We start from the raw sequence: 24,980 nt of genomic DNA, 5'->3' as shown, positions 1-24,980 counted from the left end.
TCGGGCCCGGTAGGACCACTTCCTGCCGCGGCCCCGCCCCGCCCTGCTTCCGGCGCGGCCCCGCGGGCTCGGCAACCTCGGCGCAGTGAGCGCGGGCGGCCAACCAGGGCCAGGGGGCGGTGGCGGCTACTGTCCGGCCGGGTTCCCGCTGCTCCCGGCCCCCGCTCCGGGCCTGCCGCCGGCGCTGCTATGGGCAAGAAGCACAAGAAGCACAAGGCCGAGTGGCGCTCGTCCTACGAGGGTGAGGCGGCGGCGCTTTGTGACGCGCGGCGGGCGGGGTCCCGGGCTCGGGGGAGGAGTTCCGGGCACGCGGACGGGGGTCCTGGGCACCGGGCGAGGTCCCGGCCACCGGGGAGGGGTTCCGGGCACGCGGGAGGTGGTCCTGAGATTTCGGGCAGGGAACCGGGCACGCGCGAGGGGTCCTGGTAGAGGGTTCTGGGCTCGAGGCTGCAAGCCCACTCACCCCGGTCCTGGAGACCAGGGAAGCGTCTGTGCTGGCTTTTGTGTGGAGCTAAGGGAGAAGCTAGGCTGCCCTTTCTCCCGCCTTTCCCTCCCTCTCCCTTACTCCCGCAGCAGCTCCATGGGTGTCAGCGGGCAGCACGGGCGCCTGCAGGAAGTCAGGCGAGGGTGAACCGCAGTGCTGGGGGTTTCTAGGAGGGAGATCGGGCTCCGGGGTTCCAGTTCCCTCTTAATCCATCTTCTTGAACGAGTGATGTGAACATCCCACAGGGCCTCCTCTGGTGAGGACACCGTGACTTGAAAGGGACCTGAAGCTCCCTGTGGAGGGAAAGGGAGAACAAGGAGGCAGTGACATGCCGCCACTGTGGTCTTCCCTTCCGTCTTTCCCTGGTGGTTGGCAGCCCCGCTGTACTCCTCAGGGCGGCCTTTACCTCTTAGCACCTTCATGTCTCACCTGGCTGCGTGGCGTTTGCACCTGAGCACGCGGGTGGAACTCAGTCTGTGTCTGTGCAGATTATGCCGACAAGCCCCTGGAGAAGCCCCTGAAGCTAGTCCTCAAAGTCGGAGGAAGTGAAGTGACTGAACTCTCAGGATCCGGCCACGACTCCAGTTACTATGATGACAGGTCAGACCATGAGCGAGAGAGGCACAAAGAAAAGAAAAAGAAGAAGAAGAAGAAATCCGAGAAAGAGAAGCATCTGGACGATGAGGAAAGGAGGAAGCGAAAGGTAAAGGAGCAGCGGCAGCGGCGTTGGCCCGGACGCCCCCCACGAGGACCCCATGGGGAGCCGGGTCACAGGACCCAGGCAGAGTGCGCCTGCGTGGCTGGAGGAGGGGAGGGGTGTTCCGTTGGTAGCAAAACGCAAACCGCTGAGGCCAGCAGACTCAGTTCCAGGATCCTGGGTGTGCTGTTCCTCAGCGGACCCTGCGAGGGTCTCCGTGAGGAGGGAGCCCGGCTTGAGGAGGGTCTCGGAGGGGGTTTCCCTTCGCTCTGTCCCTCCCCTGAGAACTGCGAGGGGATTGGGCAGACGTGTCTGGATCCCACCTACTCGTTCCCTTCTCACTCCCTTGACTCTGCCGCCCAGGAAGAGAAGAAGCGGAAGCGAGAGAGGGAGCACTGTGACACGGAGGGAGAGGCTGACGACTTTGATCCTGGGAAGAAGGTGGAGGTGGAGCCGCCCCCAGATCGGCCAGTCCGAGCGTGCCGGACACAGCCAGGCAAGGGTGGACCTTTAGAGACTCTCCTGGTATTCACAGCTCGTCATTGTAAATGAGGGTCGGCACCGTGTCCTCTTGCTTTGGGGAGAAGCATGGGAGGGAGGAGAGCTGGTATTTCCAGGGCCTCATCCCGGGTGTCCTCTGGATCTGAGGTTTCCTCCAGTGTCTCTGAATGTCTAGAGCAAGGCTTGGCCAGTTACCACTGGTGCCGTTAAGTTTTGTTTTGTAACTTATTGTTACCTAAGGATGGTTTATATGTTTTTCAAGGATTCGTTAAAAAAAAAAGGCATGTCTGCAGAGAGCAATCATATGTGACCCACAAAGCCTGGACTATTTTTTGTCTGGCCCTTATGTAAAAAGTTTGCCAGCCCTGGGTCTATAAGTTTGGTTTTGTCTGCACTTAGCACCCAAAGAGAATAGCATCAGAAGAGTAGCCCCACATAGGTCAGACTGGTGAGAGAGATGCATGTCAGTGAAAACGCAGGTAATTCCTCTTGGGAAGAGGGGACCTGAAACCCCAAATGATGGGTCTGAAGTTGCTGAAAGTGACCATAGGCTGAGACAAAGGAAGCTGAAGGCCTTCAGTAGAATTTCTGTCATGGGCACCGTCTGCCAAGGATGGCTTTGGGCTGGAATTTCCAGCTGACAAGGACTTGCCCTCTGGGTTCTCCTTGTCCCCAGCCTTCCTGTGCACAACTCACAGTGATGAGGCGTTTGTTCTTAAGACAAGGGGTGTCTCTTCCTGGCACCTCTCAGCATCTAGTGGTTCCTGGATTATAGGGAAACTTAGACAGCTGGGCTTTGGGACATGGGACATCAGGGAGTGAGGAGGCTAGTGCTGCAATCATTCAGGCCATCAGAAACCATCTGAGCCCTGCTGGCTCCACTGAAGGAAAGTTCTGGAAAGCTAGTGGTCTTCTGAGCTTCTGTGGTCATTTGGCTCTTCAGGCACTTTCTTTTTTTAATTTATTTTTGAAACGTGGTCTTGCTGTGTCCCCTAGGCTGGAGTGCAGTGTCGTGATTCACTCCTGGGCTCAGATAACCCTGGGCTCAAGCGATCCTCCCACCTCAGCCTCTTGGGACTACAGGCATGCACCACCACACCAGCCATTTATTTATTTACTTTTTGTTGAATTTTAAGGGACCTCAAGTGAAATAATAATCGGTGAATATAGGATCAACCCTTATGTCCAGAGCCCTTGTTCCGTCCTTCATTCCTTGTCTAGAGCAGTGGTATGAGCCGAAAACATTGATAAGTGATCACCGCACATTGTTGATGTCAGGGCTACCGGTTATTATAAGGCGTTTTTATGACTCCTGCTGCGGGGAGGGGGTGCCCTTTCCCACCCAGCTGAGCTCTGTGGGAGCCAAGGCTGAGTTGGGTGTATCTTTATATCCCTAGTTCTTGCTGGAGCTTAAAATGCTGTGAGACACCATACAGACAGATACTGTGAACTTGGAGCTCTCTAATGAAGGGATACCAAAGTCTTTGTATTCAATTTTTTTTTTTCCTTAAATTGTCAGCCGAAAATGAGAGCACACCTATTCAGCAACTCCTGGAACACTTCCTCCGCCAGCTCCAGAGGTAAACCTGGGCGTTTCTGAAGAGCCTGTGTCTGGGGGTGTGTGGTGTCATCTTTTCTGAGGCCTTGTTCCCCACCCCAGCCCTGTCAGCTGTGAAACAGACCCTGCACCTTCTCTTGGTGACTCCCACTCCACTTCGGGGTGGGCAGGAGGAGCTCATGGACTCGGTAGTGGCTCACTCTGAAGTCAGAATAGGGTGAGGGAAGTCAAGGCTAGAGCTGGGACACTGAGCCGCCAGGATGCTTTGGGGGAAATTTTTATTATGTGTGAAATACTTATCACAAATTAAAAAACCCTGGTAATTTTTTTATTTTTAAGAAACAAAATTCGGTCACTTGTATCCAATTTTTGGATTGTAGAAGATTTTGTATCATTTAGAAATCTAGATTTTTCCACTTTAAGATATCTTTGCTTTCAGAAAGGATCCCCATGGATTTTTTGCTTTTCCTGTCACGGATGCAATTGCTCCCGGATATTCAATGATAATAAAACATCCCATGGATTTTGGCACCATGAAAGACAAAATTGTAGCTAATGAATACAAATCAGTTACGGAATTTAAGGTAAGTTACTTTCATTGCCCGAAGTAATTGTGGCATAGTTCTGTGTATTTATGTCTCGTGAAGACTTCATTCAACGTAGGTCATTTCTAGTTTTTGAGCTTTCACAGGTGTTTCTGTGTTTGGGTGTTATTTACAGACACAGCATTAAGGAAATGATTGGTCATAAACATTTTCTTTGTGCTTTGGTCTAGAAACTAGGCCAGGTTGCAGGCTGTTTCTTTTCTATGTTACTGCACTGGCGTAAATAGGACATGTTTCAAGCAATGAGGTGTCCGGTGTGGCACAGTTTGAGACTAGACATTTTTTAAAACATGCTTATTTTTAATTCTTGATTTTGTCTTATACTGATTGAGCAGGTAGTCTTTTTAGCATAGTAAGTTTTTTTGTCTCCTGAGTACTTTGCTCTTAACTCTGTTTCTTGCTACTGACTATGAGAATCAGCAACTACGCATTGTTTTTGCAACCCAGGGGAAGAAAGTAAAATAGATGCTTGATAAATTGGCATTAGTGTAGTTTAGAAAGGCATTAGGTTTCTCTCTTAGGTTCCATTCCGCTTGGGAAAGCTTGACTTTTCTATTTTCATTTATTTTACATTTACTGAAGGGTTTGCTGACTCCCAGAAACACAACAGAACAGACTTAAAGGAGAGTGGGAGAAAAGGAAACTTGATGAGAGGATCAGGCAGCGCCTTAGGGCAGATGTTCAGAGCACTCCATGCGCTAAAGCCCTCGGTATTCCCTGCTCTGGGCCCCAGTCTGGCCATTCCTAGCAACAAAGTGAGAAGGGGAGCAGCACTCACTCCATGGAGTGTCCGCAGTAGAGTCTTGCGGTGGGCTCCATGGCCTCAGGCCAGGCCCTGGGGACGCTGGCTCCAGAACCGGGGCTTGGGGAGGGTCCAGATGGCACATTCTCAGTTAGGGTGGCCGGCCTGTAGGGCCATGCTCCAGCCTGACGTTGGTACTCACCTGTGAGAGGCCTGTGCTGAGGAAACTGATTATGATAATAAAATACTGATATTTCCGTATTTTTGCCATAAATTACAAAATAAGGCTCTCCTTTTGAGGGGCAAAGTCTTTTTCTGATAGTTTGAGGGAACTATTTGGTGACAGAATTTTAAATTCTATTCTGTGGAGAAATTCTAGAGATAGAGGATATCACTGTGCCCCTTGCTTGCCTTTATCTCTCGACTTTGACTTGAAAGAATCGGATTGTTGCTTCTTGTTCCTATTTCTGTTCTGGAGAAATGCAGGAAGCGCAGTAAATGCTCCTTTTTCCTCGCACGGAGTTTGTATGTGATGCTTAGAAGTTACAGGCTTGGCCAACTCTTCATTGTAACATTTTTCATGCAAGACCGACGTGCAACTAAGAAAATTTCTCTAAGTTCTTAAACATTATTTTTAGAACAGAGAGCCCAGTTGAATTGTTTCCTACTCAATTGTAGCTTTTTCCTTTTGGTCTCTTGACAGTCATCTAGGGCTTTGCTGTTGTCTGTGGCATTTCAAACTTGGTAAGTCTTTCCTGTGTTCTTTTCAGGCAGATTTCAAACTGATGTGTGATAATGCAATGACATACAATAGGCCAGATACCGTGTACTACAAGTTGGCGAAGAAGATACTTCACGCAGGCTTTAAGATGATGAGCAAAGTAAGAAACTCAGTGGCAGCAGCGAGCTACGGAAAGCAGGGGCTCTGCCCCCCGTCGCTTGTGCCCGAGGGGAGCCTCACAGTGAACACATGCTCCATCCACCCGCCACCCTCATGGTGTTGCCCCCTTTGCTTTAGGGTAGATGTCCCCGGCCGCCCTCTCTGCTCATGACCTAGTTGTGACGTCTCATTTAGGGTTGGTGGAAAGTTCCGCATCTCTTGTTCTTAAGCCTGGGTGTCAGTCTTGCTGGATGGCAGCCAGCATTGCGGGCTTGTTTTGCGTGGCTACCTCACTGAATCCAGATGGGACATCCTTGTCTTCCTTGGCCATCCTGAGTGGCTTCCCAGATCTGTGCCGTGAGCCAGGCTGCATGCGTCCCACGTAGGTGAAGGTAAAGGGGAGGCGCGGTGCCTGCCGCACTCTGGCAGTGGGTCCAGCCCCCGCAACCACCTCCCTCTGCTCCGCGTCGAAAGTTAGCTCTTAGGCTAGGTGAGGCTGTGACCATCCCCATCCCATCCCATCGTCACGGCGCCCTGGCTGTGAGGGAGAGGTAAATCCCTGCTGCTCTGTCCTTTCTGATTCTAGGAGCGGCTGTTAGCTTTGAAGCGCAGCATGTCGTTTATGCAGGACATGGATTTTTCTCAGCAGGCAGCTCTTCTGGGCAATGAGGATACAGCTGTTGAGGAACCTGTCCCTGAAGTTGTACCCGTACAAGTAGAAACTGCCAAGAAATCCAAAAAGCCGAGTAGAGAAGTGATCAGGTAAAGGCTGTGTGGAAACCGCGTTTGCTTTTGGAGTTGAGCACCACAACCAGGAAAGCAGGTGCTTTGTGGGGGAGAGAGAGTGAGTGGGAGAACGGATGTCATGTCACTTAGACATCCTTGGAGGGGCTTATTCTAGCAGGAGGAGTGTGGTCAGACGGCCCCTCCCGCCCACCGGCCACATGCACTCTGACCCAGGTGTGGTACCCTAGCCCGTCCTCTCACCGCTGCCCCTGTCTGCTACTGACTGGTGGTCTCTGTCTCCACACGCCGTTTGTTAAGATCACCGGCCCCTCCCTCTCCTGCACACCACCGGCTGGCAGCCAAGGCTGTGCCCTTGTCCCAGACTGTGCCACACAAGCAGGCCCACTTTGGGCAGCCAGCATTGGCAGGGGGCTTCTTTCTTGCCATGGGGCAGACGCCCACCCCAGAACTGCTCACTTCCGTGTCTGTGTGGATGCTGGAGTGGAGCAGGTGCAGCCCGGTGGTCAGGAAGGTGTGGATGCTGCAGGGGAAGCAGGTGACGACTGCAGGCCGCAGCTCCCTGTAGCTCTGCTCCCTCCCACAGGGAGCAGCTGACTTGGGTGGTCCATCAGGGAACCTTCTTCCTTTTTCTCTAAACCCCACAGTGGTTTTCATGGGGCCTCTCTGTCTCACAGTGGCTGAGCATTGAGATCTGTCAAAGTCCGTCGCATGTCATTCCTGTAGATGCTCCTCCACCTGCCTGAGGTGGCCGCCTGATAGGACCAAAGAAAGCTAGAGTATCTCCAGGGGCCTTAGAGGCTCCGAGAGCACTTACCATAGCCTGCAGTGGGCAGAGGCGCCTGGCACAGACCCTGCTTCGTCACATGTCACTTGCTGAATGCAGGCCTCAGGGAGTGCGGTCTCGGGACATCCGTCCTCGTGGCCGTGTGTCTGACAGCACTGTGGCTCGCTGACTTCCCATTGTCCTGAGAGGACGGTGGCCTGTTGCCAGCCTGGGACAGATCAGGTTTGAAGGATGGTTTCTACTGAAGCGTACTGCTTTTGTGCCGTCTTGTGGAAAGTCAGGGACCGTCTGGAGTTGGTGCTGAATGTCCTTGAGGCCATTCTGATGGTCATGGCCCTCCGTTGTTTGTTTCCTTCTGACAGTGTATGTGGGACTCGCGTGGATTTAACAGGTGGGGCAGCAGCAGTGCTGGGCTCGGTGCTTCTGCTCTGAGCAGCTCCCTCCAACAGTCAAAAGGGAGAGCCGTCTTGAGACCAGCCCCTCAGGTCCTGCAGCCTTGGCTGAGGAGACGGAGGGTGCTCTGCGGCCAGAGCGTGTTGCCTGGCAACGGCCAACAGTCTCCTCAGGTGGTCTCCCCACGTGCAGTGTGTTTCCCACGCTGCTGCCATGCGAACACTCGCTGCATGGTTGGCTGGTGGCTGTGTCTGACCTCAGCCCCCAACTCGAGTGTGCTGCTGGCCTTCAGGGTTAGGGATTCATGGCCGCCCTTTGCCGCCTCATGGTGGCTGAGCATTGAGGGGGAATTGAAGCTGGTGTCCGCCAGCATGCTCGGCCGTGGGGGGTCGTGTCCTGGCGGACCCGCCCCAGGTTGAGTTTGGGTATTTCTGGTGCTGTGGCCCCACCCTTGCCTGTGGCATCCAGGCCCGTTAGATGGATCCCCAGCTGTCAGTCTGCAGTTGGCAGAGCGTGCCGAGCTCTGGCCCTTACCTTCACCTGGTGTCGCAGAGTGTGCATCGGCGATGGGCTCACGCAGCTGCCTGAGTGGAGCCCTCCCACGGAGCTCATGGGGCTCTGACTCCTGTGTCGGGTTGCCAGGTTGGCGCTGTAGGTCAGGCAAGGCCAGGGCCGCTGTCATGGGCAGGGCTTGCCCTCAGTCTGCACCTGTCCCTAGGCCATTCAGACCCACACCCAGGCAAGTGCCCAGGGTGGAAAGGAGCCTACTCGCTTGCTTCTAGAACCTTCCACACTCCTTGGGTGCTGCAGCCTGCGCCCCTCAGCTGTTTGAGAACTGCTTCAGGTGGAACCTGGGGCCACTTGCTGACGTCCTTGTGTGTTTTTCTTGCCACCCAGCGGCCACAGCAGAGGGGGCTGCTGTCCATCCAGCCCAGCAGCATCAGACCTCAGGCGAGCGGCCCCACCCATCCTGCAGGCCTTGCTGTGAGCCCTGCGTAGTCACGTAGTCACGGGCGCTTTTCCAGTCGCTTTTCTGATGAGGGCTTTAAGGACTAACCAGTGCGTGCATCTGTTATTTTGTTGCTTTTGTTGTTAAAGTGACTGCACTTTAACTGAGTTTTCACCGCGTTGGAAAACAGGGAGTCTGTCTAGTTGGCTTACACTTACTCTGTATTTTAATACAAGTGTCTCATTTTGTTGCTTGGTTAGGGTGAAAGGGATGCTTTGAGACCTGAAAGGAGATAGGTACGCTCTGCCAGCTCTGTGTCTGAGGTCACAGAGGCTGGGTTAGGTGCCAGTGCGTGGGGCGCAGGTGCGCAGTGGGGACGCTGCCTCCAGGTGACTTGGTTGTCCCCACCTCACAGCTGCATGTTTGAGCCTGAAGGGAACGCCTGCAGCTTGACGGACAGTACCGCAGAGGAGCACGTGCTGGCGCTGGTGGAGCACGCGGCTGACGAGGCTCGGGACAGGATCAACCGGTTCCTCCCAGGCGGCAAGGTAGTGCTCTCTGGCCACAGAGAGAGGGTGCTGCGTGGCCCCCGACTCTCCGTGTGCCTCTCCCTCTGGGTTGGTGCTGTGTGATCCAGCACAGCCACCGGGATCCAGAGGTCAGCGTGGGGACCCGACGGGAGGCCTGGGTCAGACACACACAAGGCTGGTCTCTTCAGTTGGAGTCCGGGTGCCTCTGGCAGGGCCGCTGCTGGTGTTTCACGCATCATGGAGGCCTCGTGGTCACTGACCTCATTTCCTTGATGGAGGCCCTGCTGCAGGCTCATCCTTTCTCTTGGAGTGAATGCTGACTTCTATGTCTCTGTCACTGGGTGTTGACGTGAGGCACCGCCTCATGTTATTCCAGCGGGGACTGGTGTTGGATCCACAGATGGTCCATGATAGGCCACCGACCCTGTTCCCGTGGCTCCTGCCACAGGTGGTCTGTGTGGTGGTGGAGCCCACTCAGCTGACTGCACTCTCCTTTCTGGCAGGAGACGTTCTAGACCCAGTGTCTCCAATGGAAACAGCACAGGCTGTCTGCAGTCTCAGGCTTCCTACTAGCCCTGATAAGAGAAGTAGAGCAATGCAGGTGACATTAATCCCGGCAGGTTTTATTTCACCTCTATATCCAACGTTTTGTTTCAACATGTAGTCCGTAGAAAACGTTAACTTGAACTATGGTTTTTTTTCATAGTGAGTCTTTAAAATGCACATGGGGTGGGATGTAAAGAATGCTGAAGTGGGGGCATTTCAGAGGTGTCTGCTTCTGTTTGCCTGCGCCTGGTGGGAAGTTGCAGTGGTCTGCGTGGCTCGTTTGCTGGGAGGTTGTGGTCTGCGTGGCTCGCGTGTTGGGAGGTTGTGGTCTGTGTGGCTCGTTTGCTGGGAGGTTGTGGTCTGCGTGGCTCGCGTGTTGAGAGGTTGTGGTCTGCGTGGCTCGTGTGTCAGGAGCTTGTGGTATGCGTGGCTCGTGTGTCGGGAGGTTGCAGTCTGCGTGGCTTGTGTGTTGGGAGGTTGTGGTTTATGTGGCACGCGTGTTGAAAAGTTGCTGTGGTCTGCGTGGCTTGTGTTGGGAAGTTATGGTTTGTGTGGCTCATGTTGGGAAATTGTTTGCATGGCTTGCCTGTTGGAGATTGTGGTCTGTGTGGCTTGCACTGTAGTTCTTTTGGACAGCCTTGTTCTGCACTCTGTGCTTCAGCCCTGGAATTGCCACATTCTCCAAGGAGCCCTGGTTTCTTTACTAGAGAGCCTTGTTTAGAAGCCAAGACCTGGGTGCTGGGTGAAGCCCTCTCTGCAGATAGAGTTGGGAAATGCCTGTACACGTGTCTGCACCACATATGTGAACACTGTGCAGATGGATTCTGTTGGCACCTGTGTTTACATGTGTTGAAAACTTTTTACAGTGAAACTTCCAGTTCCATCCTGCACTGTGGGTCCACCCCATTTCTTCCCTTTCAGTTTTGTATCTGCACCCTGAGGACCTGACTCCCTAATCTGTGTATCAAATCCGTGTCCCATTGTACCTGATCTTCCACCTCTCCCCCAGGGCCCTGGCCACCCTGTGGGCTCTGATACTTTGCCTGGATCGGCGGTGGGAAGCTGCCCCCACACAAACATCTGGCTCCTTTCAGGCCAGGTGGCTGCCCTGCCCACAGCATGGACGTGACCCTTGCACTGGAGCCCAGCCAACCCCTGCGTGACAGCTGTCTTCCCCCTTGACCCCCACATCTGCACACACCAGTGCCTCCTCTGCCTGGATCCTCCTGATGGCCTGTACACAGAACTGGGGTGGGGGTGGCGGGTTTTTAAATGAAAACCAGTACCGCACATGCTTGAGAGCCGGAGCTGCCTGCCGTCAGGGCAGTGCCATGCTGACCTGCCGACCATTCCATGTCAAGGCTCCTGAGCAATTTTAAATGCTTGTGGGTGAAGGTTTTTGTTTCAGCTGTTCCCCCTTTAGCAGGGCCATGGGGAGCCTAAGAGTTCTCCTCGTGCCTGTGTGTACTCTGCTGTTGCCGGTGAGTCAAATTCCAGGGAATACCGTGTGGGGCCCTCTGGTGTTTGTTCTTGGACACACTTGGTTTTACCCCCATTAAGCCCTGCTTGCTGGCCTTCGTTTCATTTGAGCTGCGCTGCCCCTCCTGAGGGACAGACGCTCAGGCAGTGCTTCCTTCCAGATGGGCTATCTGAAGAGGAACGGGGACGGGAGCCTGCTCTACAGCGTGGTCAACACGGCCGAGCCGGACGCTGATGGTGGGTGCCCGCTCGGGGCTGGCTTTCTGCTGTCTGTACACTGTTTTTCGGGCCTCCATTCATGTTCTGTGATGAAAAGCCGAGCCATTGGCCAGGGGGCAGCATGAGAAGCTGCCCGGCTTCCCGTCCCTGCGCACACCCCGACGTGACACGTGCTCCGAGTAGAGGCATGGACGGCTGTCTCGCAGGGCTGGGGTGCTGGTCAGACCTCGGTCAGGGCTCCTTGGGAGCAGGGGGACTCGAGCCTCATTCCTGAAAAGCTGGCAAGAGGCCTTTAAGGCCGAACCTCACTAGCATCAGGAAGGGTTCACACCCCGAGCTTTGTCTTCAGACCAGAGTGCCGGCCCACCTTGCTGCTTGAATCTGGAAAGCAGTCTTAGGAAAAAAAGAGCTGTTACATGATCATGTCCAGGACAGTGTTGAAGGATGGCGCACACTAGGCCTGTCCAGCCCATCAGGGGCGCTTTCTTGGCCTGGAAGTAATGAAGAGGCTTGTCCTTTGAATAAAAGTGTGACGCACTTGAGTTTGAAACCACGCACAGGCTCACACGAGGAACACGCAGCCCGGCAAGGGTTGCCTTTAGATTTTCCGCTTCCCTCAGTCTCACTCGCATGCCTGCTGGTGGTCTTTCACCCGCTCCAACATGCCAGTGTGTGAAGAATATAAACTGGCTGATCTATTTAATCTCCAGTTTATTTTCATAAAGAGGATAGACTGTTGATCCATATTTAGCTTAAGAGAGTGTTGAGACCGAGGTACCGGTTGGGAACTGAGGAACTCCTGCTCTGATGCCACGAATGGTGTGTGGATGGTGACTTGAGCGTGGCAGACGTGCTGTCAGATTCGTGCGTTCCGGTTGCACACGCCACCATTTCGCTGTTAGAGCACATAGGACAAGATTTCTTCTTGGAGTTGTTGAGTGATCTATTTGAAAATGTTCTCAAGGTATTGCTGGTGTGGTGGCCTAAGATGCGATATTTTTTATTGTGTTGACTTTGGGGTGATAAAGAAATGAAATTGAAATGCAGTTAGTTTTGAGAATGGTAGTTGGCTTTTGCAAATTCATTTTCAGGTGATCATTCTAAAATCCCTCCACTCCCACCAATCAAATCCACTGTGATGTGGAAGAAAGGGCTCGTGGCACTGCATGGGGCACCACGTTGGGGTCACGCCTGCCGCTCACGGCCCGCCATGTCCGTGTTGCAGAGGAGGAGACCCACCCGGTGGACTTGAGCTCGCTCTCCAGTAAGCTGCTCCCAGGCTTCACCACGCTGGGCTTCAAAGATGAGAGAAGAAACAAAGGTAAATCCATAGTCCTGTCCCAGGAGCCGGCTGGAGCAGGGGTTTAGGGGAGTGATGGCAAATACTGCTGATGCCTGCTTCAGGGTTTCCTCACTTGCCTGGATTCCTATTTTCACATGGGTAGGATTGAGATCAGTTACAGTGACAGGAACAAAACTTGTGTTGGATGGTTTGCTGGGGACACACACAGCGGGCACCTTGGTTGCATCACTGGACTTCACCTTGGTCAGTGCTGTGCCGTCCTTGTGTTTCTGTCCCTGTCGCGTTTACTGAACATCCTTTCGGGGATCAGAATGTGTGGCCCCTGGGCCTCGGGTCTGGCCTGTGTGTTCTGTTCTCCATCTGCACGGCTGTCTCCTGGCTGTGCTGCTGCTGGGACCTCCCGTACGGCCCCACCTTCCACTTCTCCGTCTCTGCTGGGTCCCTTCTGTGCAGACAGCTGCGTGGACGCTGTTCCTGCCGGCCCTTTCTCCTTCAGCCACTCACACCATCTGCTAATGGGACAGCTCCCTCAAACCATGGCCTTGGCCCAAGAGCTTCCTTCTTTCTAGAATGTTCTTTCCTCCAGCTCCAGGTGCTGGAATTCTGCCTGGTCTGGGTCTCCTGTTAAAGGACCCGGTCCCTCCACAGGGAAGGATCCTCTCGCCTTGACCACTTGCGTTCATCAGCCCCTGCTCCCCGCTTCCTTTTGGGGCTCATGGTTGTTGATACTTTTTTCGTTGTGTTTGACACACTCCTCGTTCTCATCCTCTAACACAGTTGTCAACCGCAGCACTTCTGTCCCTGGGGGCGTTTGGCAGCGTCCGGAGACGTGTTAATGGTCCCGGTGGGGTGGGGCGCGCTGCTGGCATCTGGTGGGGAGACGCCAGGGGTGCTGCTTCACGCCCTATGGGACTCCGCACAGCACAGCTGGTGCGTGTGCCCCGCAGAGAGAGCTGGCCCTGGGCAGGCGTGCTCCCTGCGGTGTGTGTTGGTTGGGATCCTCCACACTGACGGACGGTGCCCTCTGCCCACGTCTCCACGCAGCTCTTTTACTTGTGGAGCTCACATCTTTGCAGAGAGCTCATTTCCCTGCAGTCTTTGGCCTGCAGAAGTAAAACGAGGGTGAATTACACCCCTGCTGGTTACTAACACATGGAAAACTTACACTCAGGAGCGAGAATTTTGTGGAGAGCAAGTGAGGCGAGACTGGGGTGCTGACTGCCAGCCAGGCGGTCCCTCAGCCCCTGCAGAAGCAGGATGGGGCCTGTACACCGAGTCCTTCCAGTGAGCCCAGTGATGCTGTCTTTCTCCTCTTCCTCCCAGTCACCTTTCTCTCCAGTGCCACTACTGCGCTTTCGATGCAGAATAATTCAGTATTTGGTGACTTGAAGTCGGACGAGATGGAGCTGCTGTATTCAGCCTACGGAGATGAGACAGGCGTGCAGTGTGCGCTGAGGCAAGTGTCGGCCCCCCAGAGCCCTTGGCTGCCGTGCGGCTTGAGCTGCATCCTGGTGTGGGATCCAGAGCCCCACATGTGTGCGGGTGGAGGAAGAGCCATCCCGCGGCCGTCCAGATGGCAGCTCAGGTCTTCCTGTTGCTTTCCGTCACCCACCCAGGTCTGCCACAGGCCAGTCCTGAAATTTGGGTAACTCAGAATTGCAAGAAGGCGGTGATCAGGACGTAGCTTGTGAAGGGGCTGGGGGTGTATTCAGCGCACTGGATGGTTTTGAATTGTGTTTCTTAAGTGACTGTGCCAGCTCAGGCTGTAGTGACAAAGTGCCAAAGACTGGGGTCACAGTCCTGGGGGCTGCTGTCTACCATGAAGGTGTGGGCAGGGCTGGTTCCTCCCGAGCCCTCTCTCCTGGGCCTATAGGGGCTGTCTTCTCCCTGTGCCTTCCCAGAGCCGTCCTGTGTCCTCAGCTCTCCTGGAGACCCAACCGTTGTGCAAGGACCCTGGTCATATTGGATCAGGGCCACCCTAATGGCCTCATGTCACTGCAGTTACCTCTGAAGGCCATAAAGGCCTCAAGTATAGTCACATTTGGAGGCACTGGGGTCAGGATTTCAACTTGCAAACTTTGAGTGGGAGACATAGTTCAGGCCGTGGCAGACTAAAGTATAATAACAAAAATCACAAATGTAGTAGCTGCTTTTCCATAGAATGTTGTCATGTGTATTTTTTGTTTTCTGTGGCAAAATAAATGTGGGTCACTCTTGTAAAATTTTGGCAGTTTGTTATAGGGAAAGCAACTTAATTTTGCTAGCCTCTAAGAAATGGAATCTTGACATCAGGTCTTCATTTTATTCCAACAAGAATGCAGAATACATTTGAAAAATAAATAATCCAGTTAGCGCTTCATAAAATTTAAGTGAAAACATGACCCCGATATTTGTGTCAAAAAAGGAAGTAAACGTGGAAAATGAAGAGGAAATTCTAGTAGGAGACGATGGTGTCATAACTCAGAAATTAAAGAGTTGGTCGCTGCCTGCCCTTCCGCCAGCCCTCACCTCACCCCTGCTGTGGGGCCTCTGCCCAGCCTGGGCCAAGGCCGCAGCTCCCCTGGTGCCATCCTGTCCGCAGTTGGCTCCCCTGTCCACAGATCCTGGCTCTTTCAGGACATCAGTCATCTGTTGTCCATGTGGTGCGTCATCAGTGGACTGTGCGCACCCCCCGCCTTCCCCGGCTGTGCGCTCCCCCCGCCTTCCCCGGCTGTGCGCTCCCCCCGCCTTCCCCGGCTGTGCGCACCCCCCGCCTTCCCCGGCTGTGCGCTCCCCCCGCCTTCCCCGGCTGTGCGCTCCCCCCGCCTTCCCCGGCTGTGCGCTCCCCCCGCCTTCCCCGGCTGTGCGCTCCCCCCGCCTTCCCCGGCTGTGCGCTCCTAGAACGCGTCAGGTTCCATGTTCTGTGAAGAAAGATCATTCTGACCCCCCTGCCTTGCGGCTGCAGGGAAGACACTCAGAAGCACATCTTCTAGGGCCTGGTGTGGGCGGTGTGGTCCCTCGCCAGCCTCGGTGCACAGACACCCAGATCCTCTGCCCCCGAGCGCTTTTCCCGAGCACGCTGCGAGTGCTGAGCTTGGCCTGGCCTGGGCTGTGGGTGTTTTAACAAAGACGTGGAGTCTGCTTGTTGCCTCCTGTGACCGTGGTTCAGCTTCTGACTGGCAGCCGTCCCTGTTCCTCTCTGCGAAGGTCTTTGGAGTCTGGGGAGCCCTTCTGAGGCCCTTGCTTGTTGCTTTGGTTCTAAGACTACGCATTTTTGTTGCTGGCCTACTTTTTAAATTGTGTTATATTTTACTTTTTAAGCTGTTTCATTTATATGGCCAAGAGTCAGGATGATGCTAAAAGGAGAGCCTTGGAAGTCTCGGCCCACCCCTGCCCCACGTGCCCCTTCCTCCCCGGCAGACGCTGCCCGCCACCGTGCTTCCGTCCACACCCACTTGTGTATTTAAACGCATAACTAGTGGAAAGATAGGAGTGTGCTTTTACAAATGATAGCACAGCACGCGTGTTTCTAGGCTGTGTGTGTGTGTATTCATGCTGTTCTCCCCCTCCCCCTCAGAGATCTTTTTAACCTTTTTGGGTCATGGACCACTTTGAAAATCTAATGAGAACTATCAGCCACTCCCCCAAAAATACCCACTCTGGGAGGGTCACAAGGGACTGAGGAGCTACGCTGGCACGGCAGGCTTCTGTGATCAGGGCCGCCGCGAGGGCCAGGCAGCAAGGGCTTGGCGTGGAGCACACAGCCTGCCTTTCAGCATGCTTCTCCTGCGGCCCCTCTAGCCTGCAGGAGTTTGTGAAGGATGCTGGGAGCTACAGCAAGAAAGTGGTGGATGACCTCCTGGACCAGATCACAGGTGGAGACCACTCCAGGACACTCTTCCAGCTGAAGCAGGTGGGCTGCACTCGCACTGGGGAGGGGCAGGTACCCTTGGGGTGCTGCTGGTGGGAAGAGCTTGTGGTCTGACCAGGCTCTCAGGGATGAGGAGCTGTCGCAGGGACTCTGCTGCCGGCTCCTGGTCAGGATCTGCGCGCTGCTCTGCACGGGCGGGCGTGCCCCAGAGACCGTGACTGTGTGCTCACCACTCCCAGCGCACTTCGTAACTCTCTATTCCCATCTTCATCTCTCATCTCTGTCGCTTTCCTTCGTCTTGAAGAATTTAAAAGAATACTTCATGTAGTTCAGGCTTACTGACAGTGAACCCTCAGCATTGGCTTGTCTGAGAGTCTTTATTTCACCTTCATTTTCCCTGGGCGTGGAATTTTAGATGATCTTTTTTCCCGTCTACTGTAAAATACATTTGACTTGCATCTTTGCTATAAAAAAGCATCTGAAGTCATTCTCATCTTTGTTTTCCACATGTGATGTGTCTTTTTGGCAAACTGCAGCTCATAGGCCAGATCTGACCTGCAGTCTGCTTTTGTACAGGCCACAAACCAGGAAAGTCTTTTGCATCTTTAAAAAGCTGTTTAAAGAAAAAAGGAAGAAGATGCTGCAGGCAGCGTGCGCCTCGCAGAGCCTCGGCTACTCCCTCCTGGGCCCTAGGCAGGACAGGGTGCTGGCCGGTGCTCTAGGAGCTTTTAAACCTTTGTCTTTCTTTATCAGTGATTTTCAGCATTGTATTTTCCAGGTTCTTTGTGTTCTACATAGTATTTGTTGTTTCGTGGATCTGTCTGTAGTTTTCATCATATTTGGAGGATTTTTAGCCATTACTCAAATGTCATTTTCCACCACTGCCTCTTCCTCCTCCTGCTGGACTGTGGCACGCTGAGGACAGCTCGTGTTATCTCACGTGGCACAGACACTGCTGCTGCACCAGGCAGGTGCAGATTAGTTGCTGATGCTGTGGGCTAAGTTCACTAACGTGTTCTCTGGCCACACCTGAACCTGTTATCCCAGTTCAGTTTTCAGTGGTGATGCTGCCCCTCGCTGCTCACCGCTGGGGCTCTGTTTGCTGCTTTTGTGTATCTTCTCTTCTCTCGTGTTATGTGTATGTTTTCCCTTACATCCTTGAGCAACGTTCATCATATTAATTGCAGATGCTTTTGAAGTCCTCAGTCACTGACTCTGTCACCTCTGCCGTTTCTGGTTCTGTTTCTCTTTGCCACTTTGCTGCACTTGGAGCTGTGGGCCTTTGTGCACGCGCCTGGTGGACAGTCCAGACCCTCGCTGTCTGATAAAAAAGCACTGTTCCCATGGCCGATGGGAAATTGGAATGTGGCCAGTCTGAATTTAGATGTGATGTGTGAGCTACAAACTAGATCTTAAAAAACTAATACAGAAAGAAACGTAAAAATATGAGTAACGATTTCTTATGGCCTACATGTTGGAATAAACACATTTTCAATAAATTTGTCTAAGTAAAATGCATTAGTTAGTTGAATGTTAAGAGTAATTTTAATGTGGCAGCTAGAATTTTAAGAGCTGGGTACAGTGGCGTGCACCTGTGATCAGCTCCTCAGGGGGCTGAGGTGGGAGGATCACTTGAGGCCGGGAGGTGGAGGCACCTCTGCACTCCAGGCAATAGAGCAAGACCCTGTCTCAAAAAAGGTAAAGAAAGCATTGAGAATGAGGTGTGTGCTCGCGTTATGTCTGCTGGGCAAGGCTGATCTGGGTTCTTGCCCTCTTCCAGAGAATATTGAGGATCATTTTGGCAGTTGTTACTTGTGGATGTCCTGATCATGCCGGGCTTGTCTGGGGTGGGTCCAGGGCAGCCTTATTCTAGGGTTCGTGTGGCCTTAATCCTCAGGAGTGGCCCTTTGGCGAGCTCTTGGGCCCTGACTTTTCAGCGCAGTCTCTGCTGTGGGTGGAGTTCAGATGAGTCTCTGTCCCGCGCAGGCTCTGAGAACGTTTGGCTCGTGGCTCCTGAGGAGTGGTCAGTTCCTTGACCGCACGGTTTCATCTGTGCTTGTTACAGGCGAACTGGGGTCCACGTGCCTGGTGCAGGAATCCCAGGCACCCACGCCGAGGTTTTGTTGTGGTAGAAAGGAGACGTGTATTTGCAGGGCGCCAAGCAAGGAGGGCCAGGAAGCTCGTGGGTAAATCCACCGCTGCAGGACTCGAGCTGGTCTCAGACACCTGGCCATGTTCCAGGTGGAACCCACCAGGCCCTTTTTACCCTAAGCTGCCCACAGGATCTAGGCACATCTTTTTTCTTTTGTTTGAAGCCACCCGAGGCTGCTGAAACAGCGTCGGCGTCCTCTCTCTCTCTCCTCTCCATCTCACCCCGTGAAGTGCTCTCCCGGGCACACGGTCCTGGCACTGAGGAGTGGGCTGGCCGTGGTTGGGTCAGTGGCTGGTGATGAAGAAGCCTTGCAGGACCCCCAGCCTGAATCCATGACGATGGCGTGACTGGGGAGCAGAATTGGCAGAAGTGCACCAGCCGTTTTTACGTGTGTGTAATGTCAGTGAATTGTCCGTTTCTATACAGTCGCTCTGGAAAAACTAGTTTCTCTTCTCATTTACTTTGCAGAGAAGAAACGTTCCCATGAAACCTCCAGATGAAGCCAAGGTGAGTTTTTGAACATGGAAGGGCGAGCCTAATGCTAGGATTCCTGTAGGGAAAGTTGTGTCCAGCCTTTGAGGTGGGAAGAACTGTGTGTACAATGGCCTTTAGAAACGGAGTCCATTTCTGATCAGTGAGATCAGGTGTTTCTCCTGCTCTTTTCATGACTTGAGGTGAGTGGTGTGAAGCGCAGTACGTTCTCCCAAATTCAGAAATGGTGGTTTCAGAGCGGTTGGCCCCGCTGGGTGCTGTCCTCATGGGACACCCTTGCAAGGGGTGGGCAGGATGGGCCTGCTCGGGACCTGCTTGGTGAGTAGCAGGTGTCCCAAGCACAGTGGGCTTTGGGGCCAGTGTTAGCAGGGCAGTGCTGTGAGCCCAGACTGCTGCGCCTGCCGATTGGCAGGCGTATGTCTCTGGGAGTCAGCAGGCATGGGCTTTGGTCTGAGGTCCCTGGAAACCTGGAGAGACCCCTTACCATCTGTCCGAGGGCAGAGGCCGGGCTGCCGGGAGCTGATGAGAGAGTGTGTGTTAGTGTGGCTGTAGTCTAGCCCTGAGGACACGCCTTGCTGGGAAAGGAAAGGGAACGTGGTGTGCTCTGTGAAGCGCCTGAAAAATAGTGCCTTAAATTCCGTGTGTCTTCCTGTTGCATAATGTCCCTCCCCAATTTCTTGAGCCCCAAAAAGTTAGTAAAGGATTATTAGTTCGCATTGTTGGTCTGAGTAGGTTTTCCTTTGATGTGGATTTGCGTCATGAGCTCAATCCTGACAGTCCCTTGAACAGCAGCTGCAGTGAACACGGTTGTTCTTGTCACTTACTGAGGGGTGGATTCACGTTTAGCAAATAGAGTGATTTCAGTAGCGAGTATTAACTAACATTTCGTTTTTCGTTTGATGTTCCATTTGCACCTGATGCGTGTCTGTCCCCCCAGGTTGGGGACGCCCTAGGAGACAGCAGTGGCTCTGTTCTGGATTTCATGTCGCTGAAGTCGTATCCCGACGTCTCTGTGGATATCTCCATGCTCAGCTCTCTGGGTGAGTTGTAGCAGGGGCTTCCCCCGTGACCTGGTGAAAGTGCGAGAGAGAAAGAAAGCACTTGGCCTCCACCTCTTCTCCCTTCCTGACTAGACAGGATGCAAGGAAAATGTTTTGTTAAGTATTTGGTGGTTGTCCCAGGTTTTTGGCCCATAGCTCCTAAAACCTTTGGAATCTCCTGAGCGTTAAGTGTCTTTTTTAAGCTAATGAGTAGTGTTGCAGCCCCTGGGTAACCTCAGGATGGGGTCTGGCCGATCGCCAGTGGCTGTGGATTTCATCAGTGTTGCCTACCACCTCCATGAAATCCCAAAAGCTGGGGTTCCCTTGGGAGCCTCCTCAGTGCTGGATGCCTGGAGGCCCTGGGAAGAAGGCAGCCCCTTCCCACGGGTCCCCCTTTGCATTGCTCCTCAGTGCTGGACGCCTGGAGGCCCTGGGAAGAAGGCAGCCCCTTCTCACGGGTCCCCCTTTGCATTGCTCCCACCTGGGGCTGATCCGTATCCTGGGTGCCACCCCGCATAATAAGCCGAGTGTTTCAACAGAAGAGTCAAATTCTGCAGAGTATTTAGAGAGATTATTTCTGAGTGAAATATGAAGACCGTGGCTGTGACATGGTCCCAGGAAGTCTCAAGAACATTTGCCCAGGAGGGCTGGGCTGCAGCTTGTTTTGATGTGTTTTAGGGAGACAGAGGACATCGGTCAGTACATGTCAGGTGTTACATTGGTTCGTTTTGGAAAGGTGGGACAACTTGAAGTGAGGAACTTTGGGTCATCGGTGGATTCAGAGATTTCCTCATTGGCGTTTGGCTGAAAGGGTTAAGCTCTGAAGAGCTGAAGTCAGAAAGAAATGTGCGTGCTTAAGATAAGGGTTTGTAGAAGCCAAGGTTCTTGTCACACAGATGAAGCCTTCAGGTAGCAGGCTTCAAAAAGAATAGAGTAGATGGCAAATGTCGCTTATCAGGCCCTGAAAGGTACCAGATTCTTAGTTAAATCTCTCCTGGGTCAGGAAGAGACTTGGAAGGGGAAGGAGATTCTCTACAGAATGTAGATTTTCCCCATAAGAGACAGCTTTGCAGGGCCATTTCAAACTATGTCAAAGACATATATTTTGAGTTACAATACTCAGTTTCTTTCAGGGCCTGCCATCTATCACGTGATGCTGTACTGGAGTTGGATCGGAATGTGGTGTCTTATTACCACAGAGTCTGCTTTGTCAGCCTTAAGATTTCTGTTTTCATGTTAATGCTGGTCAGCTGTGCCTGAATTCCAAAAGGGGGATAATGAGGCAGGTCCAGTCCTGCTTCACATCATGGCCTGAACTCATGTTCTGGGTTGACTTTGGAGTGCCCGTAGCCTAGAGTGGGAGTCCGTTCAGTCCGTGGGGCTTAGCATTTTATTTTTCGTTTACAGATGTTTCCCTGACTTCTGTGAGTCACTCTAGCAAATTCATAGAACTCAAGTAAGGACTTGTGGCAACGCCATTTGGTAGCTGGTTAGTCGGAAGCACAGACCACAGCCTGGGGCTTTCGGTTGGCATCAGCCAGTGGGGTAGTCCTGGAGACTGAGCCCTCACCTGGAAGGCTGCCTGTGCAGCGCCTCCCAGCTGTTCTGACCTCCAGCGGCATTTGTGGAGCCTGGATCCATGGGTCCCACTGGTTCCCATGGTGACATTCCACCTGTCTCCACTGGCTCTGTTCAGGCACTTATGGCCATGATTTATTATAGGGGATGGGCGCCAACAGCAGCAGAGGGACAAGAGCGTGGGTGACGTCCAAGGGAATCCAGCGTGAGGCCCAGATCTGCTCCCAGCAGAGGCACATGGGACGTGCTTAATTCCCAGGAGTGAGCTGTGAGAACATGTGTGAAATGCCCACCAGGGAAGCTCATCAGAGGCTTGGTGCCCAGGGTCACTGGGGTCTGGTCACAGGGCACCCCCTTGCCAGGCAGGTACCAAAATCCAGACCCCAGAGGGAAGGTGAGCTTTAGCATAAACTGCTCTGTGCCTGTCGTTGGAGCTGTGAACAATCCCTAGCGCGGTGGGGGGACCCCAGACGCCAGCCGTGAGTGGCCTCGCCTTCCAGGGGACCCTGGCCCCAGGCTGCTGTGACAGCACTTTTCTGCACAGCGGCTATTTTTCTCAGCACTTTTAAGATTTTGACCTTATTACTACTTTTCAGCAGCTCGGTGCTGAAGTGCTGTGGTGTGTTAGTCTGTCCTCACACTGTTGTAAAGAACCACCTGAGACTGGTCATTGGTGAAGAAAAGAGGTTTAATTGACTCACAGTTCCTCAGGCTGGCTGGGAGGCATCAGGAAACTTACAGTCATGGTGGAAGATGAAGGAGAAGCATGCGTGTCTTCACATGGCAGAGCAGGAGAGAGTGCAAAAGGGGAAGTGCAACCAGATCTCATGAGAAGTCACTCACTATCGTGAGAACGGAGAACAGCAAGGGGGAAATCCATCGCCATGATCCTTCCACCAGGACCCTCCCCTAACATTGGGAATTACAATTCAACGTGAGATGTGGGCGGGAGTACAGAGCCAAACTAGATCATTCTGCCCCTGACTCTTCTCAAATCTCTTGTCTTTCTGACATTGCAAAACACAATCGTGCCTTCCCAACGGTGCCCCAAAGTCTTAACTCATTCCAGCATTAACTCAGAAGTCCAGAGTCCAAAGTCTTATCTGACACAAGGCAAGTTCCTTCTGCCTGTGAGCCTGTAAAATCAAAAACAAGTTAGTTAATTCCAAGATACAAATCGGGTACAGGCATTGGGTAAATAGACCCATTCCAAGAGGGAGAAATCAGCTAAAACAAAGGGGCTGCAGGCTGCAAATCTGAAACCCAGCAGGGCAGTCATTACATCTTGAGGCCCCCAAATAATCTTTGATTCCTTGTCTCACATTCAGGCCACACTGATGCGAGGGATGGGCTCCCACGGCCTTGGGCAGCCCCGTCCTTGTGGCTCTGCAGGGTACAGCCCCTGTGGCTGCTTTCCCGGGCTGGTGTTGAGTGCTTGCAGCTTTTCCAGATGACATGGTGCAAGCTGTCAGATGTACCATTCTGGGGTCTGGGGGACAGTCGCCCTTTTCTCACAGCTGCACTGGGCAGTCCCCCAGTGGGGACTCTGTGTCTGCCGTGAGCTTGTCCACTCAGCTTCCAGAGCAATTATTGTCCTGAGCAGAGAGGTCAGATCTGGATGGGCAGTGCACTCCTGCCCTTAGGGTGGATGGGCCGGCTGAGCTTAGCTGACGTCGGGTCTTGTCCTGTTTATACAGGGAAGGTGAAGAAGGAGCTGGACCCCGACGACAGCCATTTGAACCTGGATGAGACAGCCAAGCTCCTGCAGGACCTGCACGAAGCACAGGCAGAGCGCGGCGGCTCTCGGCCGTCGTCCAACCTCAGCTCCCTGTCCAACGCCTCCGAGAGGGACCAGCACCACCTGGGTGAGACGCCCCCACCCACGCCACATCCCCAGAGACCCCAGCACGGTCAATGTGACGTCTAGACAAGGTAGTGGGCAGCATTTTCGTTGTGGAAAGGCTGGAGGCTGCAGAGGCAGCTGTGCTGTTGTGGAGGTCGGTTTCCGCAGACTCCTCAGGTCCCAGCCTCAGGGTGCAGAGCCGGAGCAGGAGCTGGGATGCTGGCCTGGCTGCACGCTGGATTACAGGCTTTCTGCCAGATTCCGTCCCCAGTTGTGTCCACCCTGTGCCCTCTGTGGACCCTGGTTCCAGTGTTTCTGCTGGAGAGAGAGCATGGCTTCCTTGGCCGTGTGTCCTGTAGGGGTTTTGGTGGTGGTGGGTGGGGGGTTTGTTCTCACGTGTAAACACTGAATCACTCCATCGACAGAGTTAATCTTGACAGTTTTTCAGCTGCAGAGGTTTAGCTACAACCATCTGGAAAAGGACCAGTATTTCGATCCCATTAACCTTACGATCAGGGTGTTAACTAAACAGTGCATGGAGCAAGCTCTGGAGGGCTGTGGGTCAAAGTCTGAGGCCCCTGATATCCCAGTGTGACTTTGAGGAACTGCCCTGGGGTCTGGGCTGGGTCTGAGGGACTGCTGGCCGAGGAGCTTTCTCTCCCTCAGGAGCGGCATCCGTGCTGTGTGCCGGGTCAGGGCCGACCCCTCGCTCCAGGGTCTCCACACACAGCCCTCCCTGGCAGGGAGTGAGAGGTGCCCTTGTGTCCTGGGAGTCCCTGAGCCCTGGCGGTGGGTCATGAAGCAGACATTGGGCTCCAGGAGCCCCACGTGTGCTGTGGGTCTGTCCTGTATGTTAAGTCCTGTGTTCTGAAAATTGCAGGAAGCCCTTCTCGCCTGAGTGTCGGGGAGCAGCCAGATGTCACCCACGACCCCTATGAGTTTCTTCAGTCTCCAGAGCCTGCGGCCTCCACCAAGACCTAACTCTAGACCACCTGCAGCTCTTTTGTTTCATTTTTTTAGTTTTATTTTGCATGTGTAGAGTTTTTGTCATCGGACAAGGACTTTGATCTTCCCCCTTTGGCATGCGGGAAGCAACCCTGGGGAGGTAACGAATTGTCTGTGGTATCATGTCAGCGAGAGAGTCTCTGCACAGCCCCGTGAACCCAGGGGAGTGGAGTCATGCGTGAAGGGTGTATGGCCGGGCCGCAGAACTGTGTGCAATCTGTGTCCAAATATCACGTGTGGCTCCAGCCCTTGTTTCTGCCAGTGTAGACACCTCTGTCTGCCCCCCTGTCCTGGGGTCGCTCTTGGGAGGCACAGGCATGGGTGCGTCTGGCCGCCTTCTGTATCAGTCCTGCGTGTTCCTCTCATCGTTCGTGTTTCCCAGGCAGGCTGTGGTAGGGGCCTCGCAGGGGCCAGTGGGGAGCGCAGGGCCAGGCTGGGGTGAGGAGAGCCCCCCGTTTTCTGGGCCAGTGGGGAGCGCAGGGCCAGGCTGGGGTGAGGAGAGCCCCCCCGTTTTCTGTTCATTTGATGAGCCTGAGAAAGGAGTGCTTCTGCCTGCCCGTTACAGTGGAGCGTTCCGTGTCCATAAAACGTTTTCTAACTGGA

At 53.7% G+C, this 24,980-nt stretch overlaps 1 protein-coding gene across 28 annotated transcripts; it reads left to right on the top strand.

Annotated features, from left to right (window-relative positions):
- The first annotated feature begins 45 nt into the window (after window positions 1-45).
- On the top strand, window positions 46-24,980 carry BRD9 (bromodomain containing 9). 28 transcript variants are annotated; one of them, XM_065546059.1, is made up of 17 exons: window positions 46-241; window positions 973-1,187; window positions 1,545-1,677; window positions 3,202-3,262; window positions 3,680-3,824; window positions 5,358-5,468; window positions 6,054-6,229; window positions 8,756-8,888; window positions 10,426-10,515; window positions 11,057-11,132; window positions 12,340-12,435; window positions 13,741-13,873; window positions 16,198-16,309; window positions 18,888-18,926; window positions 19,849-19,951; window positions 23,227-23,394; window positions 24,253-24,980. In XM_065546059.1, the coding sequence occupies exons 1-17, from the start codon at window positions 190-192 to the stop codon at window positions 24,351-24,353; spliced, it is 1,944 nt and encodes a 647-aa protein (XP_065402131.1). In that variant the 5' UTR covers window positions 46-189; the 3' UTR covers window positions 24,354-24,980. The 28 variants fall into 28 exon arrangements, 23 of the variants coding, with proteins under 23 accessions (XP_065402131.1, XP_045249385.2, XP_045249384.2 ...); XR_012413550.1 differs by lacking the exon at window positions 10,426-10,515 and having other exon boundaries at window positions 6,117-6,229; window positions 12,206-12,435; XR_012413549.1 differs by lacking the exon at window positions 10,426-10,515 and having other exon boundaries at window positions 6,114-6,229; window positions 12,206-12,435.

Source organism: Macaca fascicularis, chromosome 6 (assembly GCF_037993035.2).
Source record: "Macaca fascicularis isolate 582-1 chromosome 6, T2T-MFA8v1.1".
Classification (NCBI taxonomy): domain Eukaryota; kingdom Metazoa; phylum Chordata; class Mammalia; order Primates; family Cercopithecidae; genus Macaca; species Macaca fascicularis.
The sequence above is the reverse complement of the archived record's forward strand: the minus strand, read 5'-3'. Positions and strand labels throughout refer to the sequence as shown.